Source organism: Haliaeetus albicilla, chromosome 22 (assembly GCF_947461875.1).
Source record: "Haliaeetus albicilla chromosome 22, bHalAlb1.1, whole genome shotgun sequence".
NCBI classification, from domain to species: domain Eukaryota; kingdom Metazoa; phylum Chordata; class Aves; order Accipitriformes; family Accipitridae; genus Haliaeetus; species Haliaeetus albicilla.
Window position 1 is genome coordinate 24956137 of NC_091504.1, and position 18869 is coordinate 24975005.

Consider the following 18869-nt stretch of genomic DNA (forward strand, 5'->3'; position numbering starts at 1 on the left):
GGGGTCCCCTCACGGGGTGTTTCCCAATGGCTTTCTCTTCCATGAACCCTGCCGCTGCCTGGCTGCTCTGGGGCCAAACCAGTCAAACTCCTCTTGAGGCGGGACGCATTTTGTGGTGGAAATGAGACGGCTGCTGCAGGGCTTAAACGTGGTTCCCCTGGGACCCTGCGCCCGGACACAACCGGGCTGAGTCAAAATCACATCCTCCCGTGTCTGGGGTGACTCCCCCGCGGGAATCATCCTGTTCATCATCCTCGGAGTTGGCGGAGGATGGAGCACGTGGGCTGGGGTGCACAGCCCGGGGCTGGCTGCCGTCACCAGGGCTTTGACAAGGCTGAAACATAGGGTACAAACCCGGGAGGCCGGTGAGCAGCGAGGCAGCGGCACAGGGCACGGCTGTCACAGCGGGGCTCCCTGGCTCGTCCCATGGCTCCTGCTGCTCCAACACCCCACGGGTGGCTGCGATGGGAGCGCTGGGCACAGCAGCACTTCTGACACAAGGACTGGCTTCTTTGGCATAAAAACCGATGCAAGGCTTTATTTCGCCCTCGGAGCAGAGTAAACAATTCACTGTATAACAGTAATTGATGACCCATTTTTCATTCTTGCGGCATTGACAGGCACTGTGTTTGCTGTAAATGAGAAATGATATCGCAATAAATGCTCTGTAGAGATTCGTGTTCTGCTTTGTAGCCCAGTATGTCCTTGATGAAGAAAATGAAGATAAATATGTTGAGCGCCACATTACTTACTCTCGGTATTGGCACAGATCTGCGTGAGCCATCTCTGCCCCCTTTGTTTCCAAGGCTGCCTGGTTTAGAAGTAAGCACGGAAATTTTTAAAAATATCTCTTCTATTATAAAATAGAAAAAAAAGAGATGGAAGGGGTGAGTAATGCAGCCCAGGGTGGCGGGGGAGCTGCCGCAGGCTGTCCCCAGGTGGGGAGGAAGGATGCAGCCATGGGCTCCATCCCATCCCGGGACCCAACCGCATGCTGGGGGCTGCAGGGGTGGCTACAGCCTTCCTGCTGATTTGCTTTTTGGTGGCTCTGGTCTCTGGGGTGGCTGCAGCAGATCCTATCCTGTGGATTTTTAAGGGTGGAAAGCCCAGTTTCCCTCGCTGCCTGAGGGGCTAGGGCACAGGGTCCCTCCAATGTGGAGGGGACATCTGAAAGTCTCACACAGCCATGTCTCCTGCCTGTTGGGATGAGCCTGAGCAGCCTCATCAGGGCTTAAAAGCATCGATAGTTTGAGTCTCATCTGCCTGTGCCTCCTTCAAGAAACCATCCCCTCAATCATCCCTGGGACGCTGCCTTGCTGGTTAGATGGAGCAGCCAGGCTGGGGAGGGAAAACGTCACCAACGCGGTGCTGCTCCACCAGTGCCGGGAGCCGGGTGGCTGCAGGACACGGCTGCCATGGACGATGCTGAGAAGCAGAGCATGACTTTATTTTAAAATAATATGATCTTAACCAGATCCTCTTACCTCTAATCTGTCCCTAAGACAGGATTCTCTACTTCGTGCCAGAAAAACCTTTTATGTGCAGACTGATGTGAATAGAAGATAAGACACTAATTGTTCAGTGTGTCTGCTCTAACAAGAGCCTTGACTCTTACACTCTGCAGGGCTGGCAGCCAGGGAGATGTTAATTGTGCTTTAATGTAGCGTACATGGCTCTTGACAAAGACTGCTGCTGCAGACATCCCTGGGGCGTTTGCTGGGTGCTGCAGGGTGCGAGGAAGAGGCTGTGCTGCCCGTAGAGGCGAAGGGCTCTGCAGGGCGCACAGAGGGTCCGTACTCACTTGGAGACCACGGGTTGGGGTGATTTATGTAGGGCAGGGCTTGCGGCTTCTCCCGTCTCACCTGCAGCGTGAGGGGCAGGTTGTGCCCTGGCCAGAACCCGTCGTGAAGGGGGAGATGGGACATGGAGGGGTGACACCTCGGAGGACGGGGATGGAGGGGACGCAGGGCCAGCTCCAGCAGCAGAGCGGATCAGAAGTGCCGTCTGCTGCGAGGTGTCGTGTTAACCTGCTTTTCATGGGGTCTGCTGTTGAATTGAGCAGCGAGCGCTGACACGTTATCGTTTCTGAAAGGATCTTGGCACCAGGGATCAGCGGCTGGCTCTGGAGCATCTCTGCTGCAGGCAGGAGTGTGTAAGTCCTGGGGAGAAAAAAAAACCAAGGCAGAAGTTTCTATTTTTAGCTGCAGAGTGCAAATGCACAGAGCTGCGAGGAAATTAATCACCTGCCCTGGAAGATGAATGGTCGGGTTTTCTCTCTGAGCAGAAGGTTTATGGGATGGGGTGGGGGGAACCGTGGTGGGGTGTGCTGGCTGCCTGGGTCTCCCCTAGGACACGTGCCGGGGCTGCTCCGGCACATCGCCGGCGGTGGCACAGCTGCTCGACAGCTGAGAAGGAGGAGGAGGAGGATCACTGAAGATGTTTCCCAGTGCCTGGGCCATCCTCCAGCGGGACTCAGCATGGCTAGAGCAGGACCACGTCCAGCCACACCATGGCACAGCCCTGCGTCCAGCCTGTGTCCCTGCCCCGCTCTCCCTGTCCCCAGTGCAGCATCGGGCTGTTCCCTCCCCTCTCTTGCAGGGAATGGGCTTCTGAAATTGTTTTTTCCTAAGCTGGGGGTGGTGGGATGGCTGGCTGTGTTCTCCGTCAAGGTGCCATGTAGCCGGGCTGTGCCGGACGTGCCGGCTGCGTGGCCGGGAGGAACGCCTGCGCTGCCCTGCGAACCGGTGATGGGCAGAGCAGCCCCACCGTAATGTGCTTTGAAAGCTTGTGTGATGTCAAGATAAGAGCTCAGCACTGCTCTTACTGCTCTGGTGTCTGTTCATGGTTGCTGAAACTTAAACGTTTGTTCCCAGTTACCGTTTGTCTCGCTGAACAGATCTTGATTTCGGAAGCATAGATCCTTATGCAATATCAGCCTCCTGCTCTCTTCCCTTTTGTTACCCCCAGCAGAAATAACTGGAGGTTTTAAAACCAGCTGCTGCCAGGGCAGTTTATCCAACAAAAGCTCTGGGCAGCTTTTTCCTTGAGGTCGGGTCCGCTGTGATGGCCTCAGGCACAGCCGTGCTTGGAGCTCTCGCGTGGCATCGTGCCGGGCTGCTGGGCACAGCCGTTCTCCTGGCTGCTGAACCCCACGGTGGGGTGGGCAGAGCCGAAACCTGCCGGGTGCTCACCCCGGGGGCCCTGGGCTCACGCCGAGCTGCTGTCGCGCTCCTTGTGCCATGCCAGGGTTGTGCGCAGGCTGTAAATAATGCAGAGCTGGAGAGTCGGAAAAGCTCCAGCTCCTCACCCGGAGCCAGCTTGGATGGTCCGTGCCCTGAGCCAGACCCTGCTGCCGTGTCCCAGCCTCCCGGCAGCCTGTGTTGGCCAACACGTCGGTGCTGATGCAGGGAGCCGCTTCGGCTGCCTCCGACATCTCTGAAACGATGTGCGATGCAAAGCCTGTGCCGAGACCGGGGCCCGCGGCAGCTCGGAGCAAAAGCACCAAAGGCGGGGAGCAGAGGGGACCTTCTTCCTCCTCTTACTCCTCTAGAGTCGCTCATATTTTCTAATTTATGTCTGTGTTAGGAAAGCGAGTGCTGGATCCCAACAAAGCAACTCTCCCAGGCTGCAACCAAACAGCAATTTGGGTTGGGGTTGGTTTTTTTTCATTTTCTCAAATGAAAATGAAATTTTTTATTTTCAGTCTCAAAAAATCGCCCAATTTCACTGCTTTAATTTTGAGGGACCAAGTCTTTAGAGAACCGCTTGTACTGAGGGAGCAAAGCAGGGGCTGCTCTTCGATCCCTGACCCTGGCAAAGGGCCAGGCTGTCCCTGAGCCAGGCTGCTGTGGCTGGAGAAGATGCTGAGCCGCCAGGACCAGCTCGCTGGCAGCAGCATGCGTGTGTGTGGGAAAACTTCAGGGTTTTAATGAGCAAATTTAATGCAGTGTCCTGCTGTTTTGGGCAGATTTCCATATTGATCCTTAATCTATTTTTGCAGCCGCTTTTGGAAGTGGCGTTTATTGCTTTGTCTGCTATAGCCCCATCACAACCGAATCCCAGCTCCGCCCGGCACAGGAGCATTTGTGCTCACGGCGGCGGGGGCTCACCAGGCTTTGCCAAGTGGGAATTTGGATCTGGGTCCTGCCTTGGCATGGGCCTGGGGTCCCCCAGCATCCCTCCAGCCAGCTCACCCTCGCTGTGCTGCTGTTTTCCTCCTGGCTTCCTAAAATAAAGGATGCCCCAATCTATCACCCGCTCCCCGTGTGCTCCCAAGCAGCAATGGGGACCTGGCAACCCACCCGGCCCCAGCCGGCGTGTGACGCCGCAGCCCTCATGAAGTTTGCTGGGTGGCTGCAGTGTCAGTCCTGCAGCCCGTAGCAGAGCCATTACTGCCGCTAATTAACTCAGCCAGTGCCCTAGCTGCCTTTGGCTGGGTTTGATGTATATTCACTAATGCAATTTTTTCCCCTTTCTGCAAGAACTCACCCCCAGTCGGCTGCGGAGACTGCCTCCAAAGCACACTAATGACATTTGGGTTTTTTTTTCTTTTCCATCATAAAAGTGGAGATGGGGATAGCCGGGGGCCAGACCTCCGCCGGCTCCGGGGATGAGCCCACTGCAGCAGAGGTGCTGGTGCAGCCGCAGCCCCTGGCAGCGGCGACGGGGACGGGTGCCCTCAGTCCCTGCCGGGACCTCGCAGCCCCCAGGTTTCTGTCCTTCCCCCTCTCCAGGTGACGACCCCAATGGTTTGGGGAGCAGTGGGGCTGCAGGCTGGGCACACCGGAGTCCCTCGGCCAGTCCCCAAACACTGCCCGTCCCCTCTCCCTCCCTTGCAGCCGCGCATGCAGGGCTGCAGCCGTGCCTGGCACGTGCCGTGCCGCGCAGTGCCTATCTGTGCAGGGGGATGGTCTGGGGGGGTGGGGGGGTGCTGGTGGGTGCTCCTGGGAAGCATCGCTGGATCCAGCTCCCATCAGAGGGTCCGGGGAGCCAGGGTGAGGGGTTCCCCTGGTTGGAGCCTGAATGGTGTCAGCGAGCAGCTGTCTGTTTGTAGGATAAATTGTGGAGCAAGTTAATCCATGTATCGGATTTAATTTCTAAGGCTTTAATTAATAAGTTAATGTGTGGAAAAGCTGGGGAGAGGCCGGGTTGTCGTGCGATTGCTGACCCTGGGTTATGCTGCAGCCTTCGCCCGCGTGGGCTCAGGTGCGGGCGGATGGGCTGGAATGTGCCGGTCGCTCCCGGTGTGGTTCACCGGCACCGTGGGGACCCTGTGGACCAGGGGAACAGCTTTATCCAAACTGCAGCCGCTCACCAGCTGACCTGAGAGCAGTGTGGGGCAGCAGCCCGGCAGCGGGGGCACCTCGATTTGGGTGGGAGCATTGTCTGTCTCAGGGTGCACTTTTCAGGGAACAGTGAGGTTTTTGCTCCATCACAGGCGCCTTCTCCTCCCTCCTGTCTGGCTCCGAATGGCCGCTCTCGTGCTGTCGCTGGGGTGGGATCGTGCCGGGGCTGCAGCCAGAGGGGCCTTTGCTGTGCTGATAACGCTGCTCTTAATTGAGGACCATCTGCACTTGGTAATTTAATTTTTCCTGCATCTGCAAGGTTCCAACTTTATTTATCTGATGTCCTGAGGATTATTTAACTTATGGGCATCATGTTCCTCCAACAAAGGCTCTCCAGGCATTCCACTGCAGCCCCTGCTAGAAGATATTTTAATAACATTGTCAACGCCCCAGGAAAAAGGACACATAAAAACTGAAATTGCAAAGGGCAACAACAGAGCTGAGTTGCGGGGATGGCTTTCCTGGCTGCTTTTGCGTAACCGGTGACCTGCTGTGAGTATTACCTCTATTATATTAAACTGTGCAACATTAAGAACGAACGCCAAACAACACAACCCCTCTCATTGCGATCAGGCCTGGCAGCATATTTCACGTTTCAGTGCATTGACACACGTCCTTTTTTGCCTTTGGATGTGTATTAGTCGTTAAACCCCCCAGCTGTGCCTTTGAAGGGCTGTGAGTGTGGAATTGAAATGCACCTCCTTAAAAAAATAATAATAATTGGAAGCTGGAAAGTCTATTAGCTGTGGTATAGGGGAAGACTTGGGCATCTGGTTCATGTGGCACCGACGGGAGCCGTTGTGTGCTGCTGGCGGCAGCCCCTGCCTTTTCCCACCCCGCTCCTCCCACCTTCTGCTCGGCTTCTTCACCCGCATTTTGCAGCTGCCCTGAGCTCGGGGGCAGGCAGGGATGCAGGCAGGGATGCAGGCAGAAGCCGCTGCTCCGGACAGCTCTGACTGTGTCTCCTGCCTGCAGGAGCATCCCTGCAAATACTCGCCCTGAAACGCTGCTCTGTTCCACACTGAAACCCCAGGGAATCCGTTTTTTTCCCCAGCCTGGTCCAACAGCACCTGGGTCCGTGTGCAGGCTTTAATTAGGTTTAAGCATTTCCTCCCCTAAAATGTAGGTCAGTCGTAATTAGTGTGATTCCTGCTGCTGCCAGCTTGGCTTTTAATTAAGCTCCTGAAGTGGAAGTCGATGCACAAGGAGCTTTAGTTTTTTCGACTGCTCACCAGATGTTTGTGGTCTCTTTGGCACGGCTGGTCCATGCTTGGGACTGGGGTCACGTTCTCCCTCCCTCCCTCCCACTCACGGTGGCCGGTCACTCGTGGAGCATGGCCTCGCTGGGGACATGGCCACGTCCCCAAGCACAGCTGCCCCTCGGCACACACTTTCCTCCGAGCTGGAGGTGCCGGCGCGGCCGTGGGGCTGCGCAGGGAAGGGCACTTGTTTGGTGTGGTTTTTAACGTGAATCTCCCGGTGTCATCGTCTCTTGTCATCATCCATTGCACCAAGTATCTTCGTCCCCCGTGAGGGCTCTTGGCATTTGTGCCGAGATCCGGAGCAGCTGGGTGCTCCGGGGCTAATGGGGAAACGCAGAGTGTTTTCCTTCCCCTGCAGCTCCTGGCACGGCATCCCTGGTGCAGTCCCTGGTCAGGGGGACCAGGGACCAGCTGGTTGCCACTGCCTGGGGACGGCTTTGGACGAGCATTGCACCGGTGCAGAGCCCGGAGCTCCCAGCCACTGTACCTTGCGGGATGTGCCGATGCCTCCGGTGCAGCACCAGGACCTGCAGGTAGGACCCAGGGTTTTGGAGGGCAAGCTGAGCTCAGAAAGCGGATCTTCTGCAGAAAGTAAATCTGCCCCATCTCACCCGCAAAACGAGTGCCTGGCAGTGTGGTTCTCCGTCCGCTGGGATGGCGGTGAACGTGCAGCTCGTCCGCTCGGATTTTCTCAGCGCCATTCGCCGTGGTGCACGTTTCCACCCCCGGGACGGCTTGTGGCCGTGCTCGCCCAGGAGCCGTCGTGCAGAGGCACCGGGAGCACCTCGCAGCAGCGGGGACCCTCAGTTTTAAGCACTTCAAGCCTTCAGCAGCCCCGGCTTTGTGTCCTGGGGAAAGCCTTGGCTCTGTGTATGGGGCACAGCGAGCTGGTCCTGAGCCCCTGGCCGGCTCCCCAAGCGCCTTTCGGCTCCCCCACCCCGCAGCCTGGCTGCCTATTTTTACCGTTCCTGGGCTGTGAATCACTTCACTCTCTCGTCTCGGTCGCTGCCTTTGAAGGTATTTATAAACCGTGATCATCTCCCCTGCGCCTGCTTTAGCAGACTGTGTAAATTTAGCACTCTGGCTTGCTCCTGCCCTCTCCTCCTTGCTGTATCCTTGCTATTCGGCAAGCATAGATGTGCAGAAGCCGAGATGCTCCCTCTGCCCTGATTAAAAATATCAAAACAGGAATTAAGAGCCTCGCAGGCACTGTCCTGGCAGGGTGATGCTGGGCGCCGGCATCCCAAGATGCCTGGTACTTGGTGCCGAGCGGCGTGGGATGCGCAGGGATGGCTCTCGGCACATGTATGCTGTCATTTGCCTGGAAGGGTTTTGGTGGCACCGGAGGTGGTGGCGTGTCCAGTGCCGGCAGGGTGAGCTGGTGCAGAGCCCGTGCTCCTGCTGGTCGGTGCTGGGGAAGGTGGGGAGCGGGGCCGAGCTGGCAGAGCCCAGCTGGGGTCAAGGCAGCCCTGGCCATCCCATGGCCACACGTCTGGGGAGGGGAGAGCACCCCATGCCTGCTCCGGAGCAAATGGGATTTCAATCAGTCATCACCAGAGCAGCGAACGGCTGCCCTGTCCCGCCAGCGCACTGTTCCCGGGCTGTGTTTTCATCACATCCTACCGATTAGTGTGCTATTTTCTGTGGATCTAGCAGGCAAATTAATCTCTTCTCTGCTTCTTCCCCTGGGACTGCTGGATCTTTAGGACTGTGTTTGATGGATGTTTGGAGAGCCTGGTGCAGTTCACCGGGATGCGGTCAGCATCCGTCCGCTGTCCTCGCTGGCTGGCACAGCTGCCCAGAGGGGCACTGATGGGCTCTCCCCGCGCCCGGCACTGCTCCCGGCTCTGCCAGGCCATGCTCCAGGCAGTCACAAAAAGTTTCCTGTTGGCTTTGGGGAAAATCCTGCAGGACAGTGTGGAGGGGCACTGTCCCCTCTCCTCCTCCTTCCCACCTTTCCTGCTAAAAAGAAACAAAACAGGAAAAAAAACCCCAACCCTGAGAAAGAAACCGGTGCTCACTGGGAGAAAAATGAGTACAAACCACAGGAAGAGGAGTTATTTTTAAGTTGCTGCCTGAATATGGAGTAGTTGGCTGTGTCTTTTGAAGGCTATTAAGATGAGATGCTGGTGCTCATTAATTTATTGCCAGAGGTCTTCTAGCCTGAGCCGCACACTGCACTAAATCAGCCTCGCAGACGCGAGGATTTAAGTGTCCAAATAGATGTAGCTTGCAGCAGACGCAGGGAGTGATCTTCTGGCTGGGCCACGGTGCAAATGACTCCAACAGGCGCTGGGACCAATGTATGCAAGTTTAAAAAGCGGGGAGAGGAGATCGGCCTGAGGGTTCGGGGGGAAACGTCGCCCGGGATGGGGGTCTGGGGTGCGCGTGTCTCCCCGGGGTCCTTGACGTCCTGCAGCTGCGCTTGCCCCTCACCACCCTTTCTCTTCTCTTTCAGAATAAGGTGCTGACGGTGGATGGGGTGAAGGTGAAGCTGCAGGTATGTCCCTGTGGCCCTGGTAGCAGCCCCCTCGTCTCCCCGCCCTGGGTGTTTGGGGCTGGGCAAAGCCCCTCAGCAGAGGAGCACCCCAGAAGCGGGTCCCCCATCTCCATCTCCATCCTTTGCCGTCACGTCTCCCGCCCCAGGGCAGCCTTACGAGTCCTTTTGGCTGCTCTATCCCCTCAGCAGGACCCTGCTCGAGCCTGGGGGCTGTTCTGGCTGTGGTCACCCCCAGCCCACCTGCCTCCTTGTTGCTCAGTGACTGCAGCCAGAGCCGGTGAGACCGGAGCAGTGCCTGTGGGGTTTGCCCGGTGTTTCCAGGCAGCTCCTGCTTTGGAAGACCTGGAGTATGGTGAGAGGGACCAAGATCCTCCAAAGGGATCCGTGTCCCCTGGCTCAGCCTGCATCCAGCCTGTGGGACATGCAGGAGATTTCTTCCCCCCCCCCCCCCCCCCCCAGACAGAGCTGCTCCGGCCCCCCGAGACCCAACTGTTTCTCTGACCCCTGTACCAGGAGCTCAATAACGACATTAGCACTGATCTTCCCCCGACAGCAGTGTGGCACTCTGCAAATGTATTGCTGCATTAAAAACTGATAAATTAAATTAGCGGGTCCCCACACATCCATCTGCTGGATGGATTTTCCGATTAAGGGACATGTCAGGAGCCCTTTGCCACACACCGTCGTCTCCGTGTGCTGAGGAGCGGGAAGGTGCTGCTTCAGTATTTATTGCACTTACTATTTTTCCTATTGCTGTCCCTAGAAGCAAAAGGCTGCAGAAGCTCCCTGGGGTTGCACCGTGCCGTTTGGTTTGGGGTTGGTTTTGGTGCTAGGCAGGTCCCTCAGCCCACGCGGCGGCGGGTCGTGGCTGACCCCTCTGCTCCCATCTGCCTTCCAGATCTGGGATACGGCCGGACAGGAGCGCTTCCGCAGCGTCACCCACGCCTACTACCGGGATGCCCACGGTAAGCACGGCCACCTCCGCTTCCCCCAGGGGGGACCCCCCCCTCCCTCTGGCTCTTCGGGGCCCCGAGCTGTGACTCCAGGCCAGATGAGTCGGGAATCGCCAGAGCATTTTCCCTGTAAGAAGCGGCCGCCAAGGATGGAGGAGCCTCTGCGTGCCGAGGTGCAAACACCAGGAGTCCAAGGCATTGCCTGGGGTGGATTTAAGCATGTTGCTTTCTATTTTAGAGCAGGGACCTCAGCGGTGCTTTAATGCCGCGTCCCCAGGCGTGACCCGCAGCGGGGGGTGCGCTGCCTCAGGGAACGGTGGGATCAAGCCCTGAGCCGTGGGTTCTGCTTGGCCGTGCTCCTGTCCGGCACCAGGGCACCGGCACTAACGCACCGTCCCTCTCTCCGCAGCCCTGCTCCTACTCTACGATGTCACCAACAAAGCGTCGTTCGACAACATCCAGGTACGGCAGCACCCCCGGACCCCTCCTGCCCATCCCTCGTGTGCAATGGGCCGGGTCGCGGTTGCGAGTTGGCACCGGGGAGGGGATACGTGCTGCAGGAGATGTGTGTCGGAGATGTGAACCGCGATCATTTCCAGAAGGGCTGTGGTTAATGCCGAGCGCCTGTCTGACGGCGGGTCTGCCTACAAGGACACCAGAGGACAGGCAGAGAAGGTTTTCCTTTTCATAGCAAATAAAAGGGGTGATGGATTCACTTCACCGGCAAATTAATGCTGTGTGTAATTACAGCACCGGCTGGAGAACTTGCTTCAGTAGATGAGCACGGGCAGCTTTACCCAGCAAGGTGCTCCCTCGTTCTCCTCCGCACCTTCAGGTTGCCCCCACCCGCCTTAGTGCCGAACCCAGGCAGGGGAGAGGGTCGCATCCTGCTGCACGCTCCTCACCCCCAGCAGACCTGCCCTTCCTGACAGCTTTTGCGGGGGTCCCTTGTGCTGCCCGAGTCTGCCCCCTCCCCGCAGACCCAGCACACCCCCCGCCCCATGCGGGTGCTTCAGGGGTACTGGGGAGCAGTGTGGGAGCAGAGGGCTCCGTTAAATCTGGCAGAGTGGGGGAGAGAAAATGCTGACCGTGGGCACATTGCTGGCCCTGCATCCCCTCCCCTTGCCCTGCCGGACCCGTGCGGCTGCTGGGGGCCACCTACACCAGCACCGGCAGAGCGTGCCATGAGCCTGGGGAGCAATTAGCCCTGAAGGAATATGATGTAATTGCTCATGTCCTGGACACGGAGTACACTGTGTGCGTCTGCGGCGAGCAGGCTGCGTGCCTGCAAAAACACCCTGTTCGATAGCGCAGGAGGTGCCGTGCGGTATTAACACCCCGGGGCTGCGTGTGGGGAGCCGTGATCCACCACACCAGCTCCCAGGGGGTCCTGCGCCACCCTGGACCCCCTGACCGCCTGGTCCGAAGTGCCTGGAGCTATCCCTGCTCCGGAGCATCCTTCTGTTGGCAGCCCTGCGCCTGCCCCCCTGCCCCATGCCCGCAGCCCTGTGGTGGGGGACGGGACACATCCTGCCACCCTGTTCCCACGTCACCAGCACTGGGAATGCTTCCCGCAAGCTGGGACTGGTCAGCAGTGGCATTTTCCAGCCCGAGGAGCTGGATGGCTTGAGGAGAGGCATCTGTTGCTGGGCGTAATGGAGAGTGAGTGCTGGTCGTTAACCAGGCTGTGGATCTGCACTGAGGTTGTGATCCTGCAACAAGACAGAAAATTGTCTGGAGGTTTCACGCTGCTGGGTAACACGGCCCCATCTGCAGCATCAGCTCTCCTGGCCCCATGGGGACACGGGAGGGACAGCTGCGGGAGGGACGTCCATGGGGCACACGCAGCCCCGGCAGGGCGGAACGAGCACCCAGGGGCGATTGCGAGGTGCTGGAAGGAGGGATGGAGGGGGAGCGGTGCCAGAAGGGAGCCCGAGGGGGGTTATCAGCAGTGACCGAGTGTCCCTTGGACCAACACATCCATGGAGCTGAGCATCCTGAGCCCAGCCAGGGTGTGATGGGCTCCCAGGGCTGCATCCACATGTGTTGGGCTCCTGTGTAAAATCAGTGACAGGCTCTAATCCTGAATCACACCTTGCTTCCCTGGCTGGCTGGGTGCTGATGCGGGATGCTGCTGGGCAAGGAGCAGCGGTGGAGCGGGGATCGCCCGGCGCTTGCTGCGAGCCCAGCGTCGGTGCTTGGAGCTGGGGCAAGGGCTGCAGCAGTGCTGCCCACCTGGCAGGCAGCAAGCGGCTGCTCGCACCGCAGGGTCAGGGATTACAGGGAATTAGGGCAGGTTTGATTAGATTAGGCTGGATTAGAGGGCAGGGAAGCCACCCCACGGCTTGGGGAAGCAGGTTCAGCTGCCTGCCGGGACGAGTGTGCTTGGCACGAGGGCAGCACATGCAGGACATGGGCGTGGGGCACGTCCTGGAGCAAACCCTCAGCCTTATCCTCCAAAAAGAGGTTTACTCTTAATGTCCCATCTGAGGGGGAATTTGGGTTAAAGTCCTACAAGCGCCTGTGGTCAGCTGGAGTGGGCAGCAGGGTTGAAAGGCTGCTCTTGTCCTTGAAAACTGGGGCTCGGTCAGCAGCCAAAGTGGGGTGCCAGGCTTGCTTGGCAAAGCAGGTCCCCCGGGGCTTGGTGGCACCCCAGGGCGCCCGCTCATCCACAGGGCCAAGTCGCTGGCTGCTGGCTGGCTTCTCCTGCCGAACCGCAGGGGAAGAGGCAGCTCCTCTCCCCAGGGTGCTGCTGAACCGCAGGGGACCTGTGGGACCGGCTGCTCCCTGCCTGCAGCTCCCGCCCTGTGCAGCCGAGTTTGAGCTGGGCTTTTTGTTTTGCATCTAACCCCCAGCCACCTCTTTTCTGTGTCCCCGTAATGCCCACCTGGCGTTGCTCAGGGACGGCAGCGTTTCCCACAGAGGGTGCCTGGTGCCCAGGACCAGGGCAGCCCCCCATCCTTCCTCCTCCTCCTCCTCCTCCTCCCAGAGCTGTTGCTAACCCCTCTCTCTGGCTGTCTTCCTCCAGGCTTGGCTGACAGAGATTCATGAATACGCGCAGCAAGATGTGGTCCTGATGTTACTGGGAAACAAGGTGAGCTTGGCCCCACAGCTTCGCCAGAGCCTCCTCTTCCTCCCCTGATGGTCCCGTGATGGGGCCACGCTGCAGCCATGGGCAGAGGAGCCTGGGAGGTCATAAGGGGACATAGGGGTTGCCTGCTGGTGACCTTCCAAATCATCCCAATTTGCTCTTTGCCGTTACTGTCGGCAGGTGGATTCAGCCCAGGACAGAGTGGTGAAAAGGGAAGATGGAGAAAAATTAGCCAAGGTATGTGAGGTGTCCGTCTGCTGCAGCCAAGTCAGTTGTTATATGCTCTGACTGGGGATGTACAAGTGTGCCAGCATGTACTTGATGATGTACACCAGTGAAATGGTTAACTGGAGACCAGTCTGACCCAAAATAGGTCTGGGAGCACTTTGCTTTTCTTCCCTTGTCTTGCTCTCCTCTTCCTCCTCAACTGCTCTACTTCCTCGAAGCTTCCACTAATGTTTTTCACCTCTTTGTCCTCAAAAATTATTTCCAAAGTTGTGTAAGAAACGCCTGAGCTGTGAACCCTCGCTCAGCTTTTCCTGCCCACCACGGCAGAGTTCTCCCAGCGCGGGGTATGAGCTCCTGCCGCAGGCACCAATGTCGGGCGGGGCTCAGCACGAGCCGGGAGCCCCCGGGAACCCCCCGGGCGATGTCTGTGATGCCGGTGTGTCTTGTCCCGCAGGAGTACGGAGTGCCCTTTATGGAGACCAGCGCAAAAAGTGGCCTCAATGTTGAATTAGCGTTCACAGCCATTGCAAAGTAAGTGACTGGTGTGGCGGCCGTGCTGGGCACCTCTCCCACGGGGGGGACAGCAGTCTTTGAGATAAAGGCTGGCACTGTCACCCACCTTTTCATTCCCTGGGCTCCCACCTTCAGCTCTTGTGCTGGCAAGTACTTGCTGTCTCGCATGAGAGATGAAATGTCTCATCGGGGGAGCTTCAGCAAACCATCTAGACCAAGTCAAGTTCAACTGAGCTGGGCCAGGCAGCTTAGAAGCAGGCAGCGTAGGCAGAAAAGTAAAGTAACGTTTTTTTCCCCTTCCCGCAGAGAACTGAAGCACAGGTCCATGAAGCTGCCCAACGAGCCCAAATTCAAGCTCCACGACTACGTGAAGAAGGAAGTGAGAGGCTCAAGCTGCTGCAGGTCCTAATGCGCTCGGTGCGTTTGTACAGAGACTCATGCCAAGTGTTTGTGCGCCGCGCTCTCTCCTCGTGGACAATGTGTGCATGTCTGTCTGTCGTGTCTGTATCTGCCTAAAAGGTGAGCTGAGACATGGGGAACGGAAGCAGCAGCAGCAGAACAAGCTCGCTCAGATGGGGCGGACGCTGGCCGTGCTGCAGCCACGTGCCAGGCGCTGCTCTCCAAGCCCCCATCGCATCCATCCGCGCTGCGAGCCCTCCGGCTTCCCTCGCTGGTCGCTCCTGCCTGGCTCGCAGCCGCTCGTCCCCATGCAGGTGGGAGGTGGGCGGTCGGGAAGGGACTGGGGTGGGCTGGGGTCTCACCGTCGCTCCTTCCAGGGCTGGGGCAGTCGGTAGACCCGACTATCTCTACCCATTCAGCAGCAGCCAGGAGCATCACGAGGCTTCTTTAATGTTAGTAACAATTATGGTGTGACTAAGGGGAACTAATGCCTTCTCCACACCAAACATCTGGGTAGGAAAAAGTCCCAAATTCCCTTTTCTTTCCCTGGAATTCACTGGAATTCAGCTGTTCAGAGCCCTGGCCTGGGGCACACCAGAAAGACTTGTTTTCAAGGCAACCATTTTTTGTAGTTGCTTACTTATGTCTGTCCATCTTTCATGTGGTTTAACACACCTCCTCGATGAAGATTTCTCCTCTTCCCTGCAGAAGACAAGAGCTTAGCTGCCTGTTTGAGTAAGCTCCTGCTAACCTATCTGTTGTACAGAGATTTCCTGAATGTCTATCTGTTCGGTAAAGGCTTTGATTCTCTTACTTCTGCCGTTTCGAGTACTTTAATTGAGAAGAAATCTAATGTATTGCAGCTTATTCTAAATACCTTCATGTAAGCGTGATAGAGTTTTTAGACTGCAACAATGCTTTGGTATCTTCAAAGTTCTCTTGGGACAGCTCTTTCTTTTAACTGAAGAAAGCTGGGGGAAATGCTGTAGGCATTGATTTTACAGGTTTTAGACTCTCCTGCCAGCTCTCTTCAATGGACTCCTCATCCTTTTGGTCTGTGTCAGGCATTTGGCTTTTTTTTTTTTTTTTTAAAAGCTGCCCTTCTAAGTACAGATTTGAATTTGGATGAAGTGTTTGGCCTGTGGCAGTTTTCTTTGAAAATTCCACACGCACAACACCAGGTGCCCACCACACTGAACCTCCTCGTGCTGCCCTAAATGGACCACTTAAAATAAAATAACACATCCTTCACTCTCCAGCCAAGCACGAGCTCTCTCAGCAGTTGGTTCAGATGCCCCTGCCCCTTGTTTTGCTCAGGGTGTTAGCTCCAGCACTGCATTCCTGACGTGCACAAAGACCCTCCGCAGCTACCGTGTGTGATTCAGACAGGCAGGGACTCCTCAGAGCTACAGTAAAATGAGCAGCTACTGCTTAAAGTGGGTTCTGCACAATAACAGTATGAAAAAGGATCCTAAAATAAACCTACTGCAAACAGAGCATTCTTTCCTAAATAGCTTTTTAGGGAGAAACAAGTCTTTCAACTGCCTGATTTAAATTTTATTTAAATTATTTACCGAAAAACTGTTCCTGCAGGAATATTTGCAGCGCACAGCCTAGAGCAGACCCCTGCTGCCAATGCCAGCACCGCAGGAGCAGGCAGGTGAGCTCCGCTGGCAGCAGCAAGCAGGGGCTGTGGGAGAATGGCAGTCAGGGCCCCCCCCACCCTGTCCCACCTCAGCCGCAATGCTTGCTCCCCACAGATCAGGGGGATGGCCAGCACTGGCAGAGCTGCTCCCACCAGAGCAGCAGCCATCTATCCCTCAACCGAGACTTTCTCTGAAATAACTGGAACAACTCTCTTCACCTTTACCCACTCTAGAAGGCAGCAATGCCTGCTACAAGTGCTCTCTTAAGACTTATTCGCAAGTAGCAACGGAACACAGGGAAGGCTCTGAAAGTTGCTCAGGCACTGTCAAGAAGTGCACAGGAATCTGTAAAACTCAGTTTCATGCTGCTTTGGTGAGCTTTGCTGTGTTCCCGTGGCTGCTACTTGACCAGTGTGTCCTACATGAAGCTGCTTACCTTGGAGCCACCTCCATTCTCATTCTGGGCTGTGTAGCACACACTTGCTGGCTGAGATTAAGGAGAAAAAAAAAAGGGACTGGGATTTCCTCGAGTCCTGAGCTTGCTATATACCAGTAATTTGGTATCCCAGCTATGCAGGGAAGGGCCAGGCCAGCAGAGGCACAGAAGAGCCGTCAGGCAGCTCCAATACCCAGTCTGTGCCCAGGTCTGATTTTGGCTCTGTGTTTTCTCAGCCTGACCTTAGCAGTGCAGCAGCAGCCCCTGTCCTGATGTGCTAGTCACTGCATGGTCACATCACCCCAGAAGCTATAGGGAGTCTCCCCCTAAAGGCAAAAATAAGCAGCAGTATTCTTAATGCTCCCATCAGGTTGCTGCCTTCCCTCTCCCTCACAGGGCAGTAAAGCCTTGCACCTTGCTGTCTTGAAGAAAAAGCTGGCAACTCCGAACTTACTCCTTCAGTGGGGGGCCAAAGCTAATTTAAACACGATGTAAATATGACCCTTTGGAATACTTTAAATATGCCTGTTGGGAGCCAATTCTACCACAGCAGAGACATCACAACTGCATTTGTGGTATTAGACCTAAACTTTAAGGCAGACTCAGTCCCCATCTCTCCGAGTCACAAGTTCCCTCTATGCGACTGGTCTCCCAAAGCCTGCACATTGACCTTGCCCTAAAGCTCTTCCTCAGACTGTTCTTTGGCATCTTCTCACACGGGCCTTTACTGCCACCAAGTGATGAAGAATTGTTTGGTGCATTCAAACAAGCCAGAGGACTCAGCATTACATGCAACTTCTCATTTTTGCTGGCTCTTGTTTACAGCTTTTGTTTCATTCCTGTTAATAAATTTTTTTAATAATCTTTGTGGCTACAATGCTATTTTGATTGTCTAACATACACACCTGCACTGTTTAATCATTCAAGTAGTTCAGCTCATTCTTGAGCCCATCCAGATCCTTCCATTACCAGCATGGGTTCAGGCCCTCCAATGCACCCAGCAAAAAAATTAAAGGGAGCTGGGCTAAGCTGAGCTGCAACACATCTTTGAAGATGCTCTCGTTCCCCATAAGTGAACAGTAATGGCAGAGATGGTCTGCTGGGTGCTCAAATGCAGTTTAAAGTTGGTTTGTGGTTTTACATGCCACCCATGGGATTTGTAAAGAACAGAAGCAAAAGCAAAATAAGTCTTTTGAAAACTTTATTGAATCTGTAAGCTATAAAATTGGCCTAATACAGAAGCCAAAGTGGAGATACAGCAGCAAACAATTCAAGAATTACAAGGCTGCATTTGATTTGAGGCTGGGGAAAGAACATTACCTGAGAAACTTATGTTCCAAAAAGTTGAGTTAGCATCAAGGACTCCCAGATTTAAATTGTGTCTATGTGATCTAGCACTGGAATTCAGACTGTGAATCCTTTCCATTACCCACACTACTGCACCCACCACCTGCCATGATGTTTACCTTAAGCTACCCCATGTGGTAGAGTAGAAGTCAATGACTTTTGATTCCTATACTTCAGCCAATTCTGCAGCTGCTTCTCTGCACTTTAAAAACTGCCCTGACTCGCAAGTTGCACAGCATGAGAAACAGCAGCTTCCCCATTTGATACAGCAGCCCATAAAGAGCGCACTTTTTAGCCATACTCAGAACTGCATCACTTGACCCGTTCCAGAGCCTGCAGCCTACACTATCCCTTGAATAGCAGCTACGCCAAGGCACGAAGTGGTTACTCCAGCCCCAATTTCACCCGCCTGAGACCCACTCGTGCTTTCCCTGCAGCTTCCTGATGCAGCTTACGGGCGGTGGGGATAAGGTCACCCTGCCTGTGGCTCACCACCCCATACCGGCCTAGTCCGTTAGCAACAAGCGATACCGCGTTTAACCATCTCGGAGCGGCGGGAGCAGCCCGCCCTGCGGGCCAGGCAGCCTCCCAGCAGGCAGGGCTAGCCGGCGGCCACCCGCCGTTCGGGCACGGAGGGTGCCGGTACCCGACCCGCACCGCCCGGGACCCCCAGGAATGTCCTCCGTTCATCATCGCCGCCGCCTCACCGCCCTTCAGGCCGCCGCGATCCGGTTCACACCGGTGCGATCCGGTTCCCGCCGAGCCCTGAGGAGAGAAGGCGGCGCAGTTAAGAGCGGGCCGCCCCGACCCGCCCCGGCCCCACCGGGGCTCTCTCGGGCCTCAGCCACGGATCGTCAGCAGGGGCTGCGGACGCCCGCCGCCCTCAGACGAGGTGTCAGAAAGGTAGATAGAGATCATCACCGGCCCGCCCCTGTTACCGCCGCCCGCCCCCCGGCTACCACCCGCGCCGCCCGCTCCCGCTCACCTCCCCGCTGGAAAAGGGAGCGCGGCCCTCCGCTGCCGACTTTATAGCTGCCCCACGTCGCTATTGGTCAGGCTGCCTGCGGACAAGCCAATCGCGAGCCGTTGGCGTGATCGCTCTCCCGCCTCTCTCAACGCTCATTGGTCGCCGCCTTTCCTCGCTCCAAT

The 18869-nt window shown here is 56.4% G+C and overlaps 1 protein-coding gene and 1 non-coding gene across 2 annotated transcripts in view; one reads left to right on the forward strand and one right to left on the reverse strand.

Moving 5' to 3' along the window:
- Positions 1-17237, forward strand: part of RAB26 (RAB26, member RAS oncogene family) — a 33997-nt gene extending 16760 nt beyond the window's left edge. The window contains exons 3-9 of the mRNA XM_069810517.1: positions 9066-9107; positions 10006-10072; positions 10470-10522; positions 13089-13154; positions 13332-13388; positions 13834-13910; positions 14199-17237. Of these exons, the coding sequence (XP_069666618.1) occupies positions 9066-9107; positions 10006-10072; positions 10470-10522; positions 13089-13154; positions 13332-13388; positions 13834-13910; positions 14199-14301 (465 nt within the window). The 3' untranslated portion in view covers positions 14302-17237. The remainder of the gene's footprint in view (positions 1-9065; positions 9108-10005; positions 10073-10469; positions 10523-13088; positions 13155-13331; positions 13389-13833; positions 13911-14198) is intronic.
- A 1318-nt stretch (positions 17238-18555) lies between these two features.
- LOC138690628 (small nucleolar RNA SNORD60) lies at positions 18556-18646 on the reverse strand. The gene has a single exon (XR_011329394.1). It is a non-coding gene; the product is annotated as a small nucleolar RNA SNORD60 (small nucleolar RNA).
- Between the last annotated feature and the right edge of the window lie 223 nt (positions 18647-18869).